The sequence below is a fragment of the Cimex lectularius genome, unplaced genomic scaffold (genome assembly GCF_000648675.2).
Source record: "Cimex lectularius strain Harlan isolate CLEC.00 unplaced genomic scaffold, Clec_2.1 scaffold287, whole genome shotgun sequence".
NCBI classification, from domain to species: Eukaryota; Metazoa; Arthropoda; class Insecta; order Hemiptera; family Cimicidae; genus Cimex; species Cimex lectularius.
In genome coordinates, this window is record NW_019392990.1 from 465,961 (window position 1) to 491,738 (window position 25,778).

General features: G+C 33.2%; 1 protein-coding gene across 1 annotated transcript in view; it reads left to right on the forward strand.

The window, feature by feature from the left end:
• LOC106670304 overlaps positions 1-25,778 on the forward strand; it is a 281,929-nt gene that overhangs the window by 205,744 nt on the left and 50,407 nt on the right. Inside the window, exons 16-26 of the mRNA XM_024229610.1 lie at positions 2,389-2,536; positions 2,605-2,854; positions 8,121-8,278; positions 8,382-8,472; positions 8,687-8,958; positions 9,003-9,249; positions 9,325-9,446; positions 10,860-11,162; positions 12,250-12,453; positions 12,527-12,670; positions 12,740-12,802. Of these exons, the coding sequence (XP_024085378.1) occupies positions 2,389-2,536; positions 2,605-2,854; positions 8,121-8,278; positions 8,382-8,472; positions 8,687-8,958; positions 9,003-9,249; positions 9,325-9,446; positions 10,860-11,162; positions 12,250-12,453; positions 12,527-12,670; positions 12,740-12,802 (2,002 nt within the window). The remainder of the gene's footprint in view (positions 1-2,388; positions 2,537-2,604; positions 2,855-8,120; positions 8,279-8,381; positions 8,473-8,686; positions 8,959-9,002; positions 9,250-9,324; positions 9,447-10,859; positions 11,163-12,249; positions 12,454-12,526; positions 12,671-12,739; positions 12,803-25,778) is intronic.

Genomic DNA, 25,778 nt, shown 5'->3' on the forward strand with positions numbered 1-25,778 from the left:
TACTGGCCTTTTATTCATACTGGCATTTTGAAATAATAAATACATGTTTACAGTTACGTCGTAGGGGCAACTTTTCTATCAGTAATTTGTACAGAACCAATAAAATCAAACTTAAATGTTAGACAAGTATTGTATAAGCTTGAAAAATTTATATTCTGAGTGATTTTGAAGATTTGTTCCTAAGGTTACAGTAAAAACATGTTGAAAAAAATCTCATGTGGGATTCAATTCATTGTTGTAATGAAATTTACAGTTTAAAATAACTTTACAATGTAGGGTAACTTCATGAAGCATTGATATTTGTTCACGGTTCACCTTATATAAGTATTAAAGAAAATTAGACGATTTACTCTATTGTCTTTTATACTATTATTCTCTAGGCTTATAGTTATTATTATTGACATCAGAAACTCGAAGTTCAGAAACAACATCTCATATTGTAAATTACTTTAATCTAGTATGGATTAACAGTACATCTAATTAACACCACAACAACAGATTATATAAGAACTAATTTAGGAAAATTAAAATATGGATGACTTCGATAAACTAAAGTAACACCGATAATACTGTGGTACCACATAATTATCAGTTTTTATTATTATATACGCAACCAGCAATAATATTTATCACCTAACTGAGGAATTTATCCGATACATTTCGACCTCAGCCGTTCATTTTAATTGAATATTAACAATCACCACATGAGACGAATTATAAAAGAAAACACTCAGTTCCTATTTAAAAATCTTTTGGGGAAAATATCACTCTCATCAAGACTATCAAATTTTAGTAGCTAATTTTAAAGGTTTTTCCAGTGCCAATCTCTGCTAATAGATTTTAAAATAATCTTATAATAAGATTATTTCTTAATAAGAATCTTATTCTACGCAGCGGTATGTTTCCAAAAATTGTATGGTTCAAGAAAGGCTTTCCCATAAACTAGCTACGGCAAGGCAGTTGTATAGGATATTTTCAGTCGTTTGTCTCTTTAAGGCATAATCGACATTTATCACTTATTGATAGTCCTATCTTAAAGTGTTACCTAACTGCAAAATATCTAAATATGCCTGGTCTCTGCTCTTGGTATTTGCTTTATTCTGTAGTTACCCAAGATTGCAGTTCTCTTTTAGCCATAGGGCTGTAGTTTATTCCACAATAATGATTTGAGCCCATGGATGTATGGCTTTTTAAGCAAGTATATGTGTTGTCTCATTACATAAAATACCCTGGTGACCTGGGACCCGCTGTAGTGTTAGGTAATTTGAAGATATCTTTTTTATGGCACTAAGGCAGTTTCAGACAGTTTTCGAGGTAATGTTGTAATCTTGAAGAGCCTTTACAGATGCCTGATTATCTCCAAGAATGGCTAGTGTTGCACCTTTGAGAAATATATCACAATTAATTAAGGTTTTTAGTTGAGATAAAAAAGTCAATGCCACGAGTGGGATTCGAACCCACGATCTTCGGCTTGATACGCCGCTGCTCTACCACTTGAGCTACTCGGACACCAACTTCCCATCTCAACCGCACCTTGGGGATTTTTTATCTCAACTAAAAACCTTAATTAATTGTGATATATTAATTGGTCAAGCGGATCACGAAATTAGTTAACTTGAGAAATATTTGATCTGGAGTTATAATGTTATGAATATTTACTTTTATTGTACATCAAACCACAGGTTTAAAATCTTAATTTTTTTCCTATTTATTAATATTTTATATTGTTTATTAAAGTTTCAATATCTTGTTAATGTCGGTATTCCTAGAAAACCTGACAGAGTAACTACGTGTTTTATGTTCTATTCACCTCATCTCTGTTCGTTTTTATAATTTATTTATGTATTATTATTTATTGTTCGTTTTCTGTTTTTTGTTTTGTTAGCATTTTTAATACGTTAGATTGGGTGTTGATCTTAAACTTGAAAAAATTTTGAAATGCTATGTTCCAACATAATCAGCATAAATTTTAGATAAAACAATTGATAGATTGATTGTTCGTGTTATTTAACCACGCAACGTTAGGTCTCTTGGGTCTTTTTCTACACTAAACGAGGACTCGAACCCTGTACCCTTATGTTTAATGTTATCCAGGCTCATAATGTCTTAAGTGTAATGGATGTCTTATACGAATGTTCGTTGTGTTTTTTTCAAGGTAAGTTATTAGTTTGTCAAAAACCTTTAAAAATAATATACGAGATAAGATTTTGATGTGGCACAGATTTGATTTTATGTGATCACTTAAGAAAAATCTAACTTGCACACGAATTTATGATGAATGCCTTGATTAGTTTTTACACATATTGTGTGCAAAACGATTTGGTCTTAGGTTGTTTTGAAAGAAAATGTTTTTTGGAGGAATTTTAAAATAAGTTTTGTTTGCTCCAGATGGCGTCATTGTAGTTATCATTGTCTTCAGCTCCTAGCTGCCAGGTCTCTTCTCTTCATGGTTGAAGGCAAGACTGTGCAGGCCCAGCTTGCCCAGGAACCTCAGCTTCGGATCCTCGCTGCAGCATTAGATTCGACCCACGATCCTGTAAATAGCTCAAAAAATAATGACCATTTCCTTTTTTTTTTACATTTTTATTTTTGTTTTGTTTCAAGCAACTGCTAGTTCTCGTACTTCAAATCGTGGCGACGCTGGCGCTAGACCCGGCCAATCACAGGGCTTTAGCAGACCAAGGGCTTCCAGACGTCCTTTCTCAGCTTCTTCTCCCTTCTGACGAGTGGTACTACACCAACCATTCCACAAAGTACGCCAGGTTCGTGAAGCACCACGTAGCACGGATACTTGTCTACCTCGGCTTCCAACATAGAGTCAACCTCAGATTCTCCGTGTACGATATTCTACAAGGTACGAGAAAATCATTTCCCAAAAGTAATAAAAATTAAGGATTATTTATAATAAAATGATGAACATGAAGAAACGTAACAGGCTTAACACATTAAAGTTGTCTCCAAGATTGCGACATATTGGAGGGTATATTGTAATCCTTGTCGCTTATTTACTTATATAATACTTCTTCGTCTTTCTTCTATTTCTTTTAAATAATCTTCTTAATTATATTTATGCTGTAGGTCGATAAAGGAAAAAATTTAGAAAGACCTATGTAAAAAGAAAACAGCATTAAGTGAAAAAGTTAAAAAAACAATACAATTTCAAAATAACTAGTTAAGTTTTCGACTGTTTAAAAAATGCCATTGATAACATATACAATTTCGAAATATAAAGTGTCAAAAATACTTAAATCGTTCGGCGAAATCTGAAGTTGACAATGTTTAGTCGCTGAATACAGTTTCACCAGTGAACTGAAAGAGTTATGTTTTCATAAGATTAATCGATTCATACTGTTAAATTGCTACTTGCTCTGAGATCCGGATTAGCCTGTATTATGCGGATAGCGTGACATCATCACTGATCATAGGTTTGATCTTCAATTACTATGAATGATTTATATGACTCATACGTGGTTTAAAAGCGTATTGACCGGAATTTTATTAAATTACTTATAAATTTGTTGCTTCATTGTTCAACTACTATACACCTGAATTTTTATTTAGGAATATTGGTAGTTAAAATTTGGTCGTTACCGATCGTTTTGGTCTGTCTATTCTCGTCCGAGCAACCAAATTGCAGATCCATCAGCACGCAGCATCGAGAAATTTCAAAAATGTTGTAGTATTTTAAAGAGAAAATGTCAACAAATAATTTGATGCTTGTCAAAACTTCTAAAATTAACCCGATGATTCCAAAATTTCAATTTTTGAATTTCGTTTATTTTCCTTTAATACTTTTAGAAAATATATAAAACAAAAATTACCAATCCTACCAGTAATGCCATTTAAACGTACAAGAAATAAAGCAGTTTTTTGAAAAATGTGATCTCTATGATTGGTTTGTTACAGCGTAAACAATTTTCGAAATTCTTCGAAGAACTTCCAATATTTGAATATTTTACGTTTGTGCCAATAAAACTGCTCTCAGTCGGATTGAAAGGGTGATGCTTAGACAAGTCAACGTAAATTTGGAAAAAATTCAACACGGTCGAATATTTGATCTGTAACAGAGTAAATCTGTTTATTGTGTGATAAGTCCGTATTTTCCGAAAAAGTTTACAAAATCGTATCTTCTTGACGAAATAAGTTAGAAAATCTGTTTTGTCGGCATTCACCTCGATTTATAGTCTACTAGCACGCATTGCATAGCGAACCATTCTCTGTTTGTAAGTTTTTATAAAAACGTTACACAAGCTGGTTTGCTTTCAGTCCTTGCATAAAACCTCGATTTTTCCAAGTTTTTTCAGGGGTTTGATCTACCATAATCCTTGATTAAAGAATCTGACCAAGGGTACCATTCGAGACCTTACTAAATGTAGTAATAATTGTTAAATTTACAGATCTTTAGAAGGTTTGTCACAGAATAGCGCACATTTTTCAAAGTTAAGGTTTTTGTTGTGTTTTTTACATTTATGTCAGCCAAACGGCTGTCTGTTGGATTGAACGGGTTAAAGTTGATGACATCATTTAAACCGTTTAAATATTTTTTTTAAATGTTCTCAATTTTGACCAAAAAAATTCATAGGTAAAGGAAAAACATGTTTTTTTTTATAAAATCCGTTTTTCCCATTCCGAAAAATGTTTGCAAAAGTCGCATATCCCAGAGGGAATAAGTAAAAATATGTTTTTTCCAGTATTCTACTCCATTAACGTTCTCCTTTTACCAAATTTTTGCATCTTATTGCGAACCACCATGTATAAAAAATTTTGCAAACTTTTGAAGTTTCTTGAATTTATGTCTCAACATGCAGAAACGTTTTCACATCAATATGATTAATTGTTTGGTCGAACTAAATGCAAACCTTTCACAGGCATTTGAAACAAGACAAACAATATGTAGGTAGTTGAAATATTATGATCAGTTTTCTGATAATGTTTTTTATATGTAACTTATAATTTATAATTCCATGTTTATTGTAGCCGAATGACACGAAATGCATATTCACAAAGATTTTGTGTTAATTATATTTTGATTCAGTGCTGTCTTTTTATACGTTAGCATATTAAAAATTTTGACAGTATATATTTCTAAATTGATGTGTTTCCAAACTTCGAGGTCCGAACTCATATTTTGTGTTCCATTTGAAAACGTGGTGTTAATGCATATGTTGTGGTGAGGGACTGTATGAAAAGTTATCCTCAGCTTTTTTGCAACTTCTGTTATTCTCAAACTTGTTTATAGCTGATAAAACTTTTCCCTGGGATGGTCTAGCGGCCTATTCAAACATGATCGATAATCATGAAAACCCCGACTTGAATGCACCCTCTTCCATCACGTTTGCAAAAGTTGCACTCATCCGTCTCTCTGGTGTCAATTAAAAAAATGTATATAGCGAAAAGTGACTCAGGCGAGTGTCCAAACTTTCAACGCAAGTTACACCGAGGATGATTTTTTTGTTTTCACTTCCACGCTAAGAGACTCCGGAGAATATAACATACAATTTTATTCCCTCCTTGGATATTACGAAAAGCGCGGTTACAGTAGAGTTATGGTTTCCGATTTGCCCGAGTTTCAACGGCAAAAAAATAAAACTCATGGCAATAACTGTGCTCAGGTTTCAAGAATGACTAATGGATTAAACGAATCATACTTTCAGCAAATTGAGACTCACTTTCGTTGATTGGTAGCTTTTCAGCGTCCGGGCATCTGGTACGCGTCCGTTTTTCTTACTCAACTGAGTTCAAGACCGTGGGAGAATAAATGATCGAATTTACAGAAAATAATTTTATTATATTAAAAAATATATTATTTACTAAATATTAATCCATTTACTTTTCAGTGGTCAATTGATCAAGTTACTTCTTTCAAATAATTATTCATTCTATTTAAGGTCTTCAACTAATCAATGGAAAGAAGTAACTTGGTCAGTTGACCAATAAAACATAAATGGATTGATATTTAATAAATAAAAGAAGTATCGCTTCACTAAACAGCTTTCCGTGGCCACTTCACAAGTCGCTGAGAAACCAACCAATTCTGATTACAAATTTGAAAATGGCAAAAAGGGGGAAAAATTCGAACGGTTGTAGGTTGAGGTGGGGAGTTAGTGTCCGAGAGGATCGTTGTCACGATAGCTCAGGGTTCGAATCCGGCTCGTGACATTGACTTTTTATCTCAACCTAGAAAGTATATTACTTACGTTTTCTATTTTTCCTACGCACAAATAAATTTCTCGCAAACTACTAAAAACAATAATCAATCAAAACATACTTTTTTTGTTGTAAAACAACAATATACAGGGGTCTAATTCATGTAACATTTGCCTTTTTTTTCTACATACCAAGGTTGGTATCATATACTATTATTATATTTTTAATCATACATTTTCTAATACAATTCATAATTTAACCATAAATAAATACTAATACAATTAACAAATATGTTTTATACCCTTGAGTATCGATTTACTCGCAGAGTAGAGCGTTATTGCATTAATTATACAAATGTATAATCAATCTAATAATAAACAATCAATAATTATAGGAACCATAAAGTTAATTGATTGTACAATAACAATATAATAATATATAATCAATTTCCTACATCTAATTATTAATTAATAAGCAAGTAATAACCATACATTATTTTATAATCGTAATTATTTAACAGAGTGTAAATAATTAAATAACTATATTTTTTACATTTCTTTTTTCTAGTATCTATTTATGAGGATAATAGAGTTAAGTATAATGATAATTACTTGAAAAAAAGGTTCTTCGATGAGGGTACAACAGAACGACAATTCTTTCAGTATTTGCCGAGCTTTCGACGATTCTATCGTCATCATCAGGGCTTCAACTCGAACAATATTTAAATATATCTTGAGAACAAAAAACTGCATTTATGATAAGACTAGATCAAATTAGGCGATGCTCAGTATCTCGGTTAAAAAATAAATATAAGTACATGCCTCTTTTTTTTTTTTTTCCTCATGCCTCTCCCTTGTGGTAGATGTTAGTACTCTAATTTAAGTTATCTATATCTAGTTCAATTAACGAAGCTTAATTTAATCTTAACTGTGATATTCCAATGTACCTGAGATAAAAAGTAATTTTATTTAAAAAAACAGGCATGCACTTACATACCGAGATACTGAGCTTCACCTAATTTTAAATTATCTCAATACAGTGTCTTGTTCTCAAGATAGAGGCTGATCGAGGTCACGATAGCTCAAGTGGTAGAGCAGCGGCGTATCTAGCCGAAGATCGTGGGTTCGAGTCCCGCTGGTGACACTGACTTTTTTATCTCAACTAAAAACCTTAATTAATTGAAATATATATTTTAATACTCATCGAGTTGTCCCTGATGATGGGGGCCCTGATGGTGACGATATAATCGTCCAAAGCTCAGCAAAATCTGAAAGAATCGTCTTTCTGTTGTGAGCTCATCGAAGATCCTTTTTTCCAAGTTGTTCAACAGCAGGTCGATACATCATCTCGTCTATAATTATAATTATACAATCATCTAACCAATAGAACCGTAAGATGTAATAATATATAATATAACAAGGTAAAACATATATTATACAATCATAATATACATATTACTAATTGGCAAACTATTAAAACTAAAATTGAGCATATTTATTTATATTTAGAGAAATACGGACTAGATTAGAAATAGATTAGGGATAGAAGAGGTGCAAATCAATAAGACATTATGAACATGTAATAAATATATACTTAAAAAACTTATTTATACCAATATTTTATGTATATCATGAACTCCTGTTTTTAAATTTAATTTTTATTTTATTTTATTTATTTATTTTTTTTTAAACTGAACTGTCATTCTGAGCAATGCATTTGTTTTGTAACTGTTGCCTGTAAATATCGATGTTCAGTTTGAACTCTACCACAGGTACTTCCAATGAAAATTTCAAACATCAACAAAGTTTTAATAACTCCTATGTGTTGAATGTCGACCCGGTTGTATATTTTGTAATTTATCCCGTTGGGTCTGAAATATTGGTAGTTTGTCGTGACGTCTTGACATTTCCACGAATTATGTTTCGCGGCTGGAGTTTCGAACATGTCCAGAAAAATTTTGTGTTTGTTTTCAGAAGACGCTCCTCCGCCGACTCCATTGCTTGAATCTGTAGAAGATAATTATATAATCAACACATCAGCTCCGCCGAGTTCGGTTTCTTGTGGCGACACGAAAGCGCTTCTTGGTGTATCAGTCGAATATGCCGTTATCAGCGTGCTGAAAGCTATCGAGGTAAAAAAACGAAAACGTTTATTTTCTGATTTGTTCAATTAACAGTATTTTACAGTATTGTTATTTAACAGTATTTCTGAGTATCCATTAAACTATTTTACAGAGCTCATTGACACAAGGAATCCCCACGGAAAGCACTAGCCTGCAATGGGTCCTGAGCGGCCATTCTTACTACAGCCACACGCTAAATTTCTGTAAGAAAGCTCAGATTATATTAAATTAAAAATAATATTACGTGTTTGTGTTGACTGTTAGTCCATGAATCGGCCGAGAAAGAAAATAGATCTTTTTTTTATAATGGCACATTTATATTAGTAATTACATAATAAATTGATATATTTTCTTTCAATGGATTGTCTAACAATCAACAAACGTGAAATCTCAAAAAAATAATAATTTGTTTTTCAGTACAACACCAGGAAAGAAAGGTCCCAGTGGAGCCTGTTTCTCCAATTTTCGTCCAAAGCTTTTTGTCCTGCTACCCCTGCGTCCTATCACCCGTTATTTTGGTTCGACTTCTTCTTCACAGACTGCTTACCACGGCTGCACATCTTCAGAGGTGGAAGTCGTGCACGTCTAGATCTTCTTTCGCATCGGCCGCCCACGATGCTCCCAGGAGCCCGCGAAGCAGGGCGAGCTCTACCGACACCGAGCCCAGCACTCTCCGGAACCGAAGAAAAGTAATTGCACCAAGTGAAATTAATAAATTGTGGTGTATAAATTGGCTTGTTTAAAGGTTAACTTGACTGTGGACTGTTCGGGCTGGGGGTCGGATCACGTTGTCGAAAGTGTGCGAAGCCACAGGTGCCTTGATAGAGGCGCTTCCTTGGTTCCTAGAGACAGCATAGGAAGCGCATCGGGTCTCGAGCCCGCAATGCAAGCCATATTTGCCTTTTCTCATATTTTAAGGACCAGATCTAAAGAGAGTATCCACTCGGGGGAAAGCTCCGACGGACGTCTAAGTCCATCAGGTATTTAATAATAGTCATAATTAAAAAATGTTTAATTGAACAACCTTTAATTTTATTTTGTCCGTGTTTCTGCAGATTTTCGACCATTGGCTGCCTTTAATCTTAATCACCACCAGAAAACTCGCTCGTCTTTTCGATTCTCTAGCCTTAGACATAGCAACAAACAGAGATCGAAATCACATGCGAACATCACGAAAGTAATTATCAATCCATATATGTATTTAGTAATTATAATTATCTTTATTAATTAACTATTATCAATATTCCTCCCCCACCCAAAAAAATATAGATAAACATTGCGAAAAATTTTGCCCACAAAAACTGCCGTGAATCTTTACTGTTGACATAATTCGTTTATGTTTTATGAAACGTGTGATAATATATCAAAATTTGATGTAAAACATTTACATATATACAAAACAAACTTGCATTTTAAAACTGTTAGAAAGTGTTTAAAGATTTATACATTTTTTATCCTATCAACGCGGTTATGATTTCATTTTGTTTGAATTTTGTAATATTTAAAAATAAAAAAATAAAGAAAAAATATAGAAAGATTTAAACATATTTCAGTAAAGTCGAGAAATCTTTTACTTAATTTTATAAATTTTTATTCTATTTGATTATTCAATTATAGCCATTATTCTTGGAAAAAAATTATCAGTGGACATAAAAAACTAAATAAATAAACAAATTTTAAAAATTTTTATGTAAGGTTTTGGTCGAAGTGAAAAAGTTAGTCACAAGCTGGATTCGATTCCAGGACCTTTTTTTTATTTCAACCAAAACCTTACATAAAAAGATTAATTAATAGAAAGAAGTAATTTGGTCAATAGACCACTAAATATAACAAAATTATAAAACCTTTACTGATACTAGAAGTTGAAGAAATCAAAAAATTCAGATCCAATGCGTAGTTCTTTTGGGTATAAAAGGATAAATGACGAAATACGAAATAGTAGTTGAATTTTTTTAAACCTAGGATTGTGCAACTATGATTTGTATAGTGAAATCGAACCGCAACCTCTGATTCAAGTTCAACAAACGATCTTCAACGTAATGATTTCTATCCAAATAGGGGAAAATTGTGGAATAGGTTTTTTGGAGGACCAACCAAAATTGAAAACTGATAATGGGATATTTACGACACAACGTTTTATTAATATGGTAGTGGAGTAGATGAACCGCCTAAAAATAAACTGGGTACGAAGGTCTTTCAGTTCCAAATGTGATTTCTAAGACTTCTAAGTTCGCGTTGGTCTTAAGATGTTTTGCATCAACAAATGCCAGAGTCGAATCAATAACGACCCGGCATAAATATAACTTATAAATTTTATATAACTTAGCGCTTTTATATTCGCATGAACAGGTCAGACATTATTTACGACTGATGGCCAAAATTACCACTTTTTTATTTTAAGTTTCGCAATAATCATTACCCAGGATTTAAAAAAATAACACTGTAAGCAATTTTTTTATTCATGCTAATATTAATTTTGCGACGACACTTGTGTTTTTTTTCTTGATAACAGTTACATATTTTACAACTATATTATTTTAATGAATCAACATTACGAGTTCTTATAATGTCGACTTTTACTGTTATTCAGGTACTCCACCAGGTTGAAACCGGCTGCCGGAGAGATACGCCGGAACAGGAGATCATCGCGTTCCAGAAGCAGCTGCAGAACCTACCTGATTTCGATTCGCCAGAAGGCGGTACCAGTCAAGGTGTATCGAGCGATGCCATGGAAAAGCCTCATCTTCGCCCTCGGTCGCGATCCATGCCCAGAGTGACTTACGAAGGTTCCAGGTTTCTGACACTTCCGGAAGTCACGTGGTCAAAGCTGCCGAGGGGGAGGTCGGCCGGAACATTGGGATTCCAAGTGGATCATCACCAGCCTCAAAACATGGTATTAAACGATCGAGAAATTAGTATTACATACGAATTTTATTATTTTTGGACGTCTCCTGAGCTATGTATTCATATTTTGTACGAACTAGCTGGTTAAATTTATTATTCATGTTTTTAATTTTTTCGTTCAATTGTTATACTACAATTTCCAGTAATTAGATCGTTTACACACAAATAAATATCGCTGTATTTGCTTAATTATTGTATTATTTTCTCTAAATGAGATCTTCTAAATTTACACTAATAAAACTGCATTTAAAAAATATTTTATCATAAAATGTAATTTAAAGTAATTTATTTATATTTATTTTTAAATTAGAGATTTTTTCTGTCCATCGTCAGGAAAGCCTAACAAGAAGTACAGTCAAATTAGTATACATTATATCGGGTTGTCCGGAAAATAATGCAGGATTTTAAGTTTTCATTAAAAAAAATCTATATAAAATATTCTGTTTACGTTTACAGGATTACTCATTTGTATGNCTGCATTATTTTCCGGACAACCCAATAGCATTATTAATTAATATCATTTACTTTTTAATTTTTATTAATTAAATTAAATTGAAAATTATATTAATTAATAATGCTCTAATGTATACAATAATGCTATAATTTGACAGTATATCTTTTTAGGGTTTACTGATGATGGGCAGAAAAAGACCGAAACAAAGAAAGAAAAAAGTGAAATAGCTTAACCTTTATAAAATCCACGTGTTCTTGGACAATCCGTAATTTAAAAATAAGGTAAAAATGTACATAATAATTTGCAGACCTGAAATCTAATACAAAAATATAAATTAAACTAATTGGTAAAACAACTTATTTCTTCCATGTTTGATGAAATTCCTTGTGTTTGTCAATAGTAGGTACTTACAGTAAAAATCAGTATTATTTGTCGAATGTACCTACTTATACAGTTGTTCGGACCGATTCGCTACCCTAGCGTAAATTTAGTCAATTTTGTCCCCTTTTGTTTAACCAATGCTTTTTCTTAATTGTTGCAACTTTATACACTAATATTTATTGATCAAAATTTCAGTTAAAACTGTTAGTGTCAATTTATGACTGGTTTTTATGTCTTACAGGCCCCTTCACCAGTTTCGACTCCAGTGGAAGAAAGGAGGGTGTCCAGTGGGACGATTCAAGGTGGGAATATGTCCGTCGTCGGTGGAAATTCACGAAGATCTTCTCTCTCTCCGTCCGACAGGACCAACCGAAGACGAGACAGTCCTGCCTGCATACAACTGGAAATACCTCCTTGGCACAGGGCAATACTCAATTTGATAGAAGTGCGTCGATTACGAGCTAAAATAATAATTAATAATTTATTTTGTAATAATAATGTTATTTTCATTTCGACAGGAATGGCTCAGGGTTTCGAGGTTGGAGTTGGATAGGAACCCTTCATTGTGTAAAGAACTTCGTGACCTGATGGGTAAGGTGTCGCCCTTAGGTACACCATATCAACAGTGGTGTGCCGAATTTAGACAAGAATTCCCAGTTTTGGTAAATACGAAATTGCTTTTTTCTTACTTAATTTGTATAATCTAATTACGGTTTCAATAATATTTTCAGAATAAAGATCCGGATTTAGAAGCCGGAGACGATCTAGAAGAGACAGACAAAGAATATTGCCAGGTAAGTTTAAAATAAAACATATTTAAGATATGTGCGTTCATAATATATTTTTTAATATACTTTCTGTCGTAATCTACGGTAAGTTATTTATTGTTTACGATTATGCTGTTATATTAAAAAATTAGGTCATTTGGAAAGGAACGATCACACTCTGATACTTCTTCAACTAGATAATTATAAATATGACCGATTTGTTTGATTACCTGCAATCTCCAAAAGTAAAAAGAAAAGTTTTAAATAAAGTCGCGCCGATTTCTCAAGCAGGTTTTTAGATTTTACTCTGAAACAAATTAACTCTCGTCTTAGATCCGTATTTTCCAAAACTTCCGACAAAAAAAAAATGTTTTCCATTTTTAGAACAAATTACAAAATTATTTACAAACACACACTCACACTTACTTACACTCATTCTTAAATCACGCACTTAGGGTGGAGGAGTACTTAATATTTCTCCATCACCCTTTACAGGCATTATTCAAAAACCAATATAACTTTGGGTCGATTGGGCATTCAATATAAATCCATAGGCCTTCTTATACTACAGGACAATAAATACATTCACCCTTAATACACACAAAAAGAATAGAAAACGAGATATCATTACTATGTGCGAATACAAAACGGCCGTCCAAAAATCGTATCCAGAGACGCAATACCCGCTTCCGTTCTTAAGCATAACTCTCATATCGGGTGGCATTCCTAAACGCTCTCTATAAGGAGCCAAAGACTAGATTCAATTGTGTTATATTTTGTGACCTTTCTCAACATGCCGAATATACACGCGTGCTTTGGCCCAAAGTAAGTGTCCGTGAGTCAACCGCATGGTTTATTCTTGAAAGCCAGTTGAATTTAATGCACTATTCAATTAATTAATCTTTAGGCATAGGTAAAGATAAAAAAGTCAATGTAAGGAGCGGGATTCGAACCCACGACCTTCGGCTAAATACGCCGCTGCTCTACCACTTGAGCTATCGTGACTTCGGTCCACTCGGACACCAACCTCCCGTGGGTTCGAATCCTGCTCGTGACACTGACTTTTTTACCTCAACCAATACCTCACTTAAAGATTAATTAAATGAAAAAATTTTATTTGGTCAATCGGACCACGAAACCTAATCGATTTGATGCACTATATTGATCTACTAACGACATTTCCTGTTCCTTTGCTATTGAGTACGATCTACCAGTAAATTTGGATAGATTTTTGTGCTGATCAATCAAATTACAAACAAAACACTGCATAATGTCAAATCTGTATTTATTTAATCGTTTTTATTGTACGACTGAACGTCGATGTGTGAAATCATCAACATAAATATTACATGTTAGAAACTCTTTGACATTTTTCTATAAAAAATCACAAACAGTTGGTGGTCAAAAGGATAGGCACTTTGAAATGAGATATTGCTCTTCCAATAGAATTCCAAATATGTCATACTATCATATACGAACTACTAAATTATCAATAGAATTTTCCTTTTCAAATCCGTTGAGAGGCAACAATAGCACACTAACATTGTTTGTCAATACAAAAAGGCATTTCAAAACGTCCTTAAAAGTTACTTTCAGTTACCTCAGTTTTCAAATATTCCATACAATTTGATATTATGTCATATATCAGGTTTTGTTCTCCGTTCTTAAAAGAGTTACAGGAAATTCCAAAATCGCTCGTCACACAATTTTCCAGTTTGACGTCAACCCATTTTGAAAATATTTTCCATGTCGAGATAGTTTAGGCCGGAAAGCAAGGAGTTTATTTACCGAAGGGTTTATTTCTAAAACGATTAACGTTCTTAAACCTTACAAGTATTTTGTAAACAGTATATACAATGTTTCAAGAAAATATCATACACTTTTTATCTATTTGTTTTAAATATTGCTAATTGGAAAAGCGAACACAATAATTGAAATATTACACGTTTGGACAAATTGGCAGCACAACACTCAATTAATGTTTCCGGCATGGAAACTATTTAAATTACCTCCTCTTGGCCACTGCTACATTTTGATTTCTCATTCCTGTTTACACTTGGCCAAGATTGTTTTTACAGTTCTCGCTATTTGTAGAGAGTAAACCACAATCGGATCTGTTTTATATCCGGATCTGGTCTCGTTTTTCCTCAAAGAGCAGTGTCGTGAAAAACGTTTGTAGAGAATATTTATTTAAGGAGCAAGGGTCGTCGATCAAATAAATAAAAAATAACAGGTTATGAAAGTAGAAATTGAACTAAAACCTTATCGGTTTTACTAAAGCGAAATATTACGGTCCAACGCACTTTATTGTCGTCTATTTGGGTCATTTTACATTTTATTGTCAGAAAACTTTACAAATGCAACTAGCTTTTCAGATGAAATTCAAAAGGTGTGCTTTTCTTCTGGTTTTTTGATATCCAATATCCTTAGAATTATGGAATCTAAGAAAACAACAATGAAAAAATAATATAAATAAATGTATACAATATGTTTTAGGACAATTTCTACCACCAACGCATGGATATTTTAATTTAAACAAAGATCAAACATTTTGGAGTTCATATGTAAAAGCACTTATCTCTTCATACATACCAACATTAACGGACTGATGAAGAAAAAAGTAATTTCCTAAATTAAAAAGTAAATTATAGTTTGTTCTTTAGAATTGAGGCCTTGCCTAGAACCTTGCCAATAAATAGGTGTATTTGAAAAATTTTCCACATATAGACAAATTAACATCCATAATATTTATGCAAAAATGCCATATCATTAGTTTTACTTTATCATGTTTAGAACAATGTTAACATTTTATAGCTTAACATTCAACACGATGCAATGGCAATTTTTCATACAAGCTGCACTGATTGGAATTAAGAACAGTTATTATTTTTGTCATAATTATCAAATTTTTATACCTTTAAAATTATTTCTCCATACATTACCTGAAAGATGTTAGTTTAAATATTCACTTGTATTTAATTATCTAAAATAATATATGTATCGAACAAATGATGACATCCGCATATTGATCGGCCCAATTTTCCATTGTGAAAGGTCATTGCATATTACATGTCTAAAATTAATGTGTAAGGCAGCAATGTGAACTAGGCCAGTTGAATCTTAACAGTCAACCGGGCGAGCCTTCCGTGGGCTATAAAAATGCCAGGATAATGCCACCTCTTTATTTAATAGCCGTCTGGCATCGACCTCGGATAATATAAGCCCGGATAAACATTATTACAGTGTACATTTTTTTTAATAAACAAGGAAATCGAAGAAAAGGAGGGAGAGTTTTACCCGGAAAAATAGAGTTTTTCGGGTAAATAACCTTGATACCATCTTTACTCTTAGATCTTAAAGAGGAGTCTGTTTTCGCCACATTGCCCTTTGTTTAGAGCGTGGATCCGACGACCGGCCATATAGAGCTGTTAACGCAGTTACAAAACAGAACGAAAAGAGGATGAATTCGAAAACAATCTCACCCTTTATATATNATATATATATATTGGTAATTGTACGGAAATAAAATAATTTTTTTACTTACGAAACACGAAACAAAAATATTTTGTTTAGCCTTACCAACAGCGGCGCCAAGACCGTTAGAATTGCCAATTCTTGCATTTTATAAACACACTGATAGACAGGCAGGCATGGAGAACAAGGGAGAAATAGATATCGACAGTGATCTGAACATCTGATCTGAAAGTGACAAAGTGTCCTACCATGTAGAAATGTTGAAAGTGCAGCAATAAGGTACATAAAGTAGAAGATCTTAATCTTAATCTACTTAAGAAAGTTGAGTGAGTGAGAGAGAGAGAGAGAGATGAAAGCCTAAAGTGAAGACTAACAGACTAAGAGATACTTGGAGAATAAGGGAGAGCGGAGATAAAAGTAGAAAGATAGAGAGAAAGAGGTGTATATATATATATATATATATATATATATATATATATATATATATATATATATAGAGAGAGAGAGAGAGAGAGAGAGAGAGAGAGAGAGATACATTGATAGATATAGAAATAAATAGGTAGAAAGAGAACGAGATGTTTATATGATAGTGACAGAGAGGTGGATAGATGGATAGAGAGAGAGAGGTAGAAAGAGTGAGAGAGATAATGAGAGAAAGAGATAGTGAAAAAACGGAAGAAAGATAGAAAGAATAAAAATGAGGGAGAAGGTGTTCGAGAGAGCAAGAGAGAGAAAGAAAGTGAGATTGAGAGAAGATGAAAAAGAAGATTCGTTTTTAAAATTAAGTTATTATTAGGCAAATCATGGTGCCTTTCGTTAAATTAGGAATCTTAAACAAAATGAAAACTCAATTGAAAAATTCAATTGCCAGATTTATTTGTAATTAAAATTATAACATAAAATTATAAAAGAAGACGATGTCGACCATGGGAACTTGGTTTCATTAACTCTGAAAATGCTTCAAAATACTTGATTGAGTATATGATATATGGATTGGAAGAGAGGTTTACCGGAAAAGGAACACATACACATACACAATCCAGCACAAATTACTAGGATGCGGACGTAGCGAAAGACCTTTTGTCAACATCAATGACTTCTGGGCCCTTCCAGTCTTAATGAGTTTTTGAGGCGAATATTACGAGAGAGCAATCATTCATCAATGATTGATTGAGGGATTAAGATAAAAAAGTTCATTATTTTTTTATTATTTCTGTTTTGTAAACAGTCGTAAAGCGAGCGGCGTATTCGTGCCGTTCCGCCGGGCTTCGGCTAGCCTCGCTTGGCCAAGTCGGATACTTGTCCGATTTCTTTTCCGACTCAGTCATGTATCCGTGGCGGTAGTGAATGCCGGCGATCTTCCTTAGAATGAGAGAAATGTGGACCTGGGACAAGGATAAGTACGCCACACTCAGCTCCATCTACGAGTTGAGGAAGAAGTCGAAGAGGAGTTTCTTCGTCGCCCTTTTCAAGAGCCCTGAGACTACTTCGACGCCTCTCCTAAACTCCAAAAAATCGCCGACGCCGGCCAAAAGATCGCATTCTGTATCGCAAGTCGTCGGCTGTTTGGGAAACACGGCGTTGCAGATCCTAGTCTCTCCATCTCCCGATTCTGTCGGATTTTCAGGAGTCCATCTGCAGGGGATGTTCAATCCGAATATAAGCATGAAAATCAAAAGTTCCGGAGGGCCCGTGTACAAGAAAAACCTTGGACATGGATTTTCAATTGTGTATTACAAGCGCGTTCGTCTGAAATCATTTTCGAATATCATCGCTGATATAGATAACAACAATAAGGTAAACAATCAAAATTTCTATCTGAAAATCGATTCTGTTATGAGGAACAGTGTAAAGCCACATACCACACTCTATTAAAATCAAGTGTAAAAAATTGCATTTATTACTAAATCACACTTTATTTAATGACAGTGCGTTCATTACAAAATATAATCAAATCCAGAATTTGAAGTTTTTTCTATTTGTAAAAACTAACATTTATCATCAACTTTTAGTATGCTTTATTGTCAGTATTTATGCGGAAACATTATCAACATTTTGACCCGGATAGAATTCACCCGTAACAATTCTTAACCATGATTAATTTATACCTATATAAGCAAAAAATAGAATTAGAAAAACCGATTGATAGATATTTTTTAAAACACTTGTCATAAAAACACAAAACCCAAAACCCATGACATCTTTTTTTAAATTGATATATAGTTCTTATTATTAGCGATATTTATTATGCATTTTTCTTTGAAAAGTCATCATTCTTATTAAAGTGTGTGTGGTGTTTAGTGACCGTTAATTAATGATTATTTGGAGATCGTGAAATGCGGTCTGTTGTGGCACGATTAAGAAAATGTTTTTCTAAACCTACGTCACAAAAGACCGCATGTCACGATCTCCAAATAATCATGCTTATTTAACAAAAAAAATAAAAAATAAAAATAAGAGTATTACAATTTACTAGTTTTACGAGGATTCGCAACAGCATATGTCATGTCAACGCCTACACCGTTGCGGCCACCGACCAGTCAAAAAAATTTCCTGTCTATCGTACGATGTACATAAATGGACAAATCTTTTAAAAGTTAAAGATTTTAAATGGCAATTATACTGTGTAGGTTAGAGCCAGAAATTCACAAAGATTCAAAATAATAATGCTGACTTGAAAGGGTATTCTAATTACTTGTATTTTAAACAATACATTTTGGCACATTTTTTCCCAAATAAATTCTTAACTTTCAATTCTTAATAGATAAAAGAAATACAGGTACAATTTGACAAATATATAAACTTGCAAAATGTCTAAATTATTTAACAATAATATGAAGAAATACTATAAATTCTTACGTGCAAATACTCATACGATCCCCCAGGCTTTTATACAGTTTTTATATCATTTTTTCAGATTCTATTTTTTAGGTGGGTAGATAAATCTTTTTTTTAATGTAATCGTTCGGCACTCCTGAGATTTTGTGAGAGTAGAATTGAGACTCAGTTAACCAACGATTCGTTTTCCCTGAAGGTCTATAACTGTACCCTAAAAGAACTGTGGTGAAATTTCAATTATCCACATAAGCACAGATCGGTCGAGATTACGTAAGGAGAAAAACATTTGACCCAAGTAAAAATGGAGTTGAAGCAATAAAAGAAAATAAAACACTGAATCTTATTTTAGGTCGGTGACTCGGCATTTTGGGAATGATTTTCAACATAGGAATGTCCGTTTCTTCTAGTAGGTTAGAAGGTTATAGTAATATTTCTATGAAAAATGTATAATAAAAGTCAGAGGAGTATACAATATTTTTTAATGTAAAGAAGTAAACCTTTTAGGTAATAGTATGAAGTTGTGTGAGATATTGTCTATTTAAAGGTACATTAATCCAATAATTTAATAACAACCGTTAAACAATTAATAGTATATTAGTTTTAACCCGGTAAAAATAAAAGAAAGACGATATATCATATTACTTTAAAAATATAAAGAAAGTATTATTTATTTTGCATCTTAATATATTTAGTTTTTTGCAAGATTACGTAGTTAAACTCGGCTCGTCCACCCCGCTGTCGTGGGTTCAATTCCCACCATCGCCCCTGGAATTCTCTTCCCTCATATTCCTCGATATTCAAAATAAAATTCAGACGACGAATGAATGTCGGACCAGGAGCATTACGTGAACAAAAAATCAATGACGTTATAATTTAATACCATATACAATTCACTAGTTTTCGTGGTCCGTTTTACCAATTAATATCTTTCAATGAATTAAGGTTTTTAGTTGGGATAAAAAAGTCAGTGTGACAAGCCGAATTCGAACCCACGACCTGCGGCTAGATACGCCGCTGCTCTACCACTTGAGCTATCGTGACTTATCTCAACTTTTTATCTCAATTAAAAACCTAGTGAATTTAATACGTTAATTGAAGTATATCTTCACTAAAGCTCTCCGTGGCCATTTCATTTGTCGCCGAGAATCAGATTACACTACATTTGAAAAATGGCCAAAAGGAGAGAAAATTCAAAACGTGGGGTTAAGATGGGAAGTTAGTGTCCGAGTGGATCGAACTCACGATAGCTCAAGCGGTAGAGCAGCGGCGTATCTAGCCGAAGATCGTGGGTTCGAATCCCGCTTGTGGCACTGAAAAACTGTCAACTAAAAAACTATACACAATGTATTTAAAGGAGATTTTCTTTGAGATCTGTAGGCTGTTTAACCTGGCTATTTGCTATCTTAATGGTACGACTATCCTACTTGTTTTTGTCTGTCATACGCCTCTAAGCTTCGCGTGACCTTCAGTGTCACATTTTTGTTTGGTCCATCTGGATTATTACCAGGGTGAGAGACAATCTCACCACTGAATATGGTGAAAAACCAAAACGCGTCTAACAGAACAAAGCTGCTCTGATGACAAGTTGTTGGAAAATGAACAAACAGGTTCATCGTGCCAACCTCAAGAAGCAAGTGTACCCACTTTATAAAGAAAAAAATTTATATTAGTATCCAAAACACATTGTTTCTCACCCTAACCCTACAAACAATTAATTAATCTTTTTATGTAAGGTATTGGATGAAATGAAAAAACTAGTGTCACGAGCGGGATTCGAACCCACGACCTGGGCCTATAAACAATGTTGTAATTTATTTAGTTAACGGGTTTTTTTCTTGTTCTGCTAGTTAATATACCATTATATCCAATTAAACAAAGGAGTATGTTAAACATTTGCACAATATGTACAACTATACTACACAATACTATTTATCTTGATATGTGTATTAGGCCGCTGTTAAGTAACAAAGACGGACTTGATTTGTATATNATATAAATACATAATTAAGTTTATAATTACCATTATAATAATAATATAGACTAGCAACTTGTTTTGTGTATTGAACATTGGAATAGTTCAAACGTAGTGAATGGTTGTAGGACAGTCATCAAATATAAAAATTAAGGATTGACATGTGAAGTGTAGTTTACTATTTAAAAACCCTATATAAAACGTAGAAAAACATATGCAGTTGAATGAAACGCGAATATCCCGTCCTTATATTTCAGAACGATTGCATTCATTGAAAGGATTTGAAACATTACTAAATAACAACAAAAACACATACAACATAACAGCAATATACAACACTAATATTATATACTAAGAAATACTCTTGTATATAATATACTATACCCCAACCCTTGCTAATTATTATAAAGTAGTCCCTCCGAAAATAATTAAGCACGTTGAAAAATCTGAATCTTTTTGTATGGGTAGTTAATAATATCCACTCTATTGTTTATATAAACCTATTTCATTTTCTATAATATCATTCTCTCTCTCTCTCTCTCTCTCTCTCTCTTTCTCTCTCTCTCTCTCTCTACACATTTTTGTCTTGCTATTAAAAATGGTAAAAACGACCTTTTTGTTGGCCACATCTTTTCCCTGACCTTCTCTAGTAAATCTGATATTGGACCTACCTTACGGAGACATTTACTATTGTAATATTTCACTCTTAAACTAGACGTTGTAAATTTGTAAAGTTCAATATTTTTTAGTTAACAGCAGATTTTATTCGTTATATCAACTATTTTTGAGGACAAAGTGAAAATAATTCGAAAAGATAAACATTAAACATTACAGGTTTTGTGTTTATAAAAAGTCACTGGACCACTCCAAGAAGACATTAAAACAAATTTTCTCTATGCAAAATAATATTTACCGTTATGACCAGGTAACAATAAAGTGCTTTAAAATATTATAAGTTTATTCGGGTTTAATATTTTTTTGTATGTCGATTTTGCTGTAATTATTGTCATTTAAATTTTAAAAAAGGTGATTTTTAAAAGAGAATTTTCGCCAGACGGCATTTCCGCGATGATGTCACAGCCTTGAATTCCTTCTCCGTACAATCCCATATAGAAACCGGCGACGAAACGTCGTAATCAAATAAAGCTAAAATATTTCGCCCAGCAAGAATTCCCCAAGGAAAAAATGCGCGATTATGTTTTTTTCTCTTTTCGTCAAAACGTGATCCTCTGTAAAGGCACTCGACCCTATTTAGTTTTCAGGCATTCCACTCAGCTCGTTAACGTTTTGAGCAAACAGCTGAGCATCCATGTGAATTCGGGTACGGTGACTAGAGAATAATCACTGCCATTAAAATTATCAACAAAATGTTTAATAATGTCAGTATATTGAACTTTAAGACTATTACAATTAAATTCATTAGATTTCGTGGTCCGATTGACCAAATAACTTCTTTCAATTAATTAAACTTTATGTAAGGAATTGTTTATGTCACTATAGCTCAAGTGGTAGTAGCAGCGGCGTATCTAGCCGAAGTTCGTGGGTTCGAATCCCGCTCGTGCACTTACTTTTTTATCTCAAATAAAAACCTTAATTAATTGAAAGATATTAATTGGTCGAGCGTGACACGAAAACTAGTGAACCTTACATAAAGTTTAACTATTATTTATACCAAAATATTATTCATTCAAATAGCAGGAAGCTTTGGTTTAATGTTATCATTACGACCGATTACAACAGTTTACCAACAGTTAGACCAGACTTTTATGTTAGTATTGTATGTGGTTTATATTTTACTCTGTTGGAATGAATGTAATTTAAGCATGAAAGGAAGGGGTTATTTACCCCGCCCCGAGGAATATCGAATACTCTGGGGTGAGTGTGTGACGTCTGGAGAGTAAAAGTAAGTTATTAGCGCGAATGGAGTGGGTTCAACCCCGCCCCGAGGAATATCGAGTACTCTGGGGGAGTGAATGTGACCAGACTTCTATGTTTGTGGATATATATATGTCATGTATTGTATGTTGTGTATCTGTTCTTAAATTGACAACCTGAGGTACCAACAAGAGGCTAGCTTTTTAAAATAACGATGTAATATACAAGTAAAAGCAGAGAGTCAGTAACCAGATCGAGATGCTCAAATGGCTGCAGTTCAATACAAAATACGCGAGAAAGACAGGAAAGAGAAGGAATACATGCGGAGGGCCGGCGATGACCTCAGCTGTTTGTCGGCCCATAAACCTTCCACTTTATATATATATATATATATATATATACAACAGTTTACCCAATAATATTTAATTCCTGATCAATGGAAAATATAATTTGTTAAGGCAAAATAATAACAGCTTTTCTCTTTTTCGCAGTTATGTTATTCGTACAACGTTGTTACGTTAGTTTTCTAGGTTTGTTTATTAAATTGCTTAAATTACATGGCTATAATTTTTACTACTGCAACTGGTTGTTTTGCATATAAGTTTCCATCTGGAATCACATCAATTCTACAGTACATTTACCTACCTAAATATACCAACTTTTACTTTGTCTTTACATCTTACTATTTGGCCCAACATTTAAATCAATGAGCGGAACAAATGTAAATCTAAAAGAGCGATGTCGGGGATTTATTCAAGGTGAATTAAAAGTTGGAATGGTGCTTCGTTACGTACATTTTGAGAATAATTTTTACATTACGAATCATTACGAAACTGAATATTTTTTACAAATCTTCCTGGTCTGCCTACGTGTTGGTCTGTCTACGTGTTTTTGCATTGCCTCTAGTGTTAGGTCTGTGCGAGTTCTGTGAAGTCAAGTCCCTTTGAAAAGTTCTGGATAGTTGGGGTGACTGAGTTGGCGTTATCTTTATTTGTCGGTGAATTAAGCCATTATTCATCATCACTTTTTTTATGGTTGGATTAGTTTTTGTAGTGTTAAATATGTTATGATGGTTTACTTCTCAATTTTCAAATATGTATCAATCTTCGTCGTCCGATTTTTTCATCTCTCCATTAGCATTTTATGATGTAAATGCAATTTTTATCAACTCAACTCGTCGCTAGTTTGTCAATTGTGTTAATTGGGTACCAGTCAAATTCAGAATTAATATACAAATTTTTTAAAACCAACGTAAACTTCAATCTCCTTGTTTCCTTGGGTTAAAATTACATATTTTAAATTGCCTTTTTAAATTTCTCCTGTCGATTGATATTTAATAATTAATAAATTTTATATAATAAAGAACGAATATTTATTTATCCTAAAAGTAGAAACGTAATTGAAACATTATTGACTAACGCAGAAACACAGAATTTGTTACAGTCTAGAGCATTTGACAGTAGATAATATCTTTCCACGCTGAATGTTTAGATTAAATAAACTTTAATACTATTAATTTGCAAATTACGATGTACATTTTACGTTATTTGAACACCAACTTATTACAATGGTATCAAGCATTACTTAGCTCGGAGTTTTTTCTTTTTAGTTAGAGTTATTGGTATGTGGATTATTTTATCTACCAAGTTACACAATATGAATGAATTTGTGGCTTAATGCGGTTTTTAGTTAAACGACATACACGTATATATCTATGTACCAAAGGAGTGTGGGATGATGGTGAAGAGGAAAGTATCGTAGGCAAAGATTTGGAAATTTTTTAGTTTTAACTGCAAATTAGAATTAAATTTAAAAAATCTATTATTGTGACGATTACATCTGGAGTAAACTAAGGGTTCGTTTGTATTTTTGACCAAACAATGTTTATGTGATGATAATTTTTTATAGGAAAATTTAACTACAAATTCGACAAAATCCCTTGTACGACTGCAAAACCTTGTCAAAGAGTTAGTTCTCAACAGTTTTTCGTGGTGAGATAAATTTGGAAGAGTAGGTAAATGTTAGTTTAATACAAGGTAGATTTTTATCAAATTGTCTCATAGAAGATTAGAGATTACTTTTCCCTATTTGAAGAATGTACACGGCTAATCGAACGAAAAATTGCCAGTTTAGAATTTGGTCTGTCCCTAAATTTTAGTCAACGGTACCACGGGAGGGCAACTGATTTGTCTTAGAATATTATTGAATCTTTAAATGTTGAAAAACTCTACTAAACCGTTGAAATTTTGAATTAAAGAGACAATAAATTAAGTTAAAAACACATTTATTTTCTCAACATATATTCTTAATACGTGAAGGGGTAGGAGTCATGCCAATATGGAGCGGGAATAAAGGATCGAAGCTGTTTCCGTTTTAAAATTAATTTTACTATTTCTATGTAAGGTCTTGGTCAAGATGAAAAAGTTAGTGTCACGAGCGAGATTCCAACCCACGACCTATGGCTCAATACGACCTGAGCTACCGTGACTTCGATCTCCTAGGACACCAACTCCCCATTTCATTTTTTCATATTTCAGTGTCGTGTAATTGAATTTTATTGTTTAATTACTGCAATTAGGTGCATCTCCGGCCGGACAATGGGCAAGTTGTTTTGTAACAATGGAAAAATAAAAGAGAAACAAAATGCCAAAATTTATTGGTTTAACTAACGTTCCGTAAAAGTAGTGGTCGATTGGTCGAAAGGGACCACTCAATTGTCGTCCAAGTCCTTCAAACCTAAATCACTTCGTATTTCCTTTGAGAAGCGTTGTAAGAAAGTGCAAGGACCCGCGTCTATCTATCCATCTCTCTCTCTCTCTCTCTCTCTCTCTCTCTATATATATA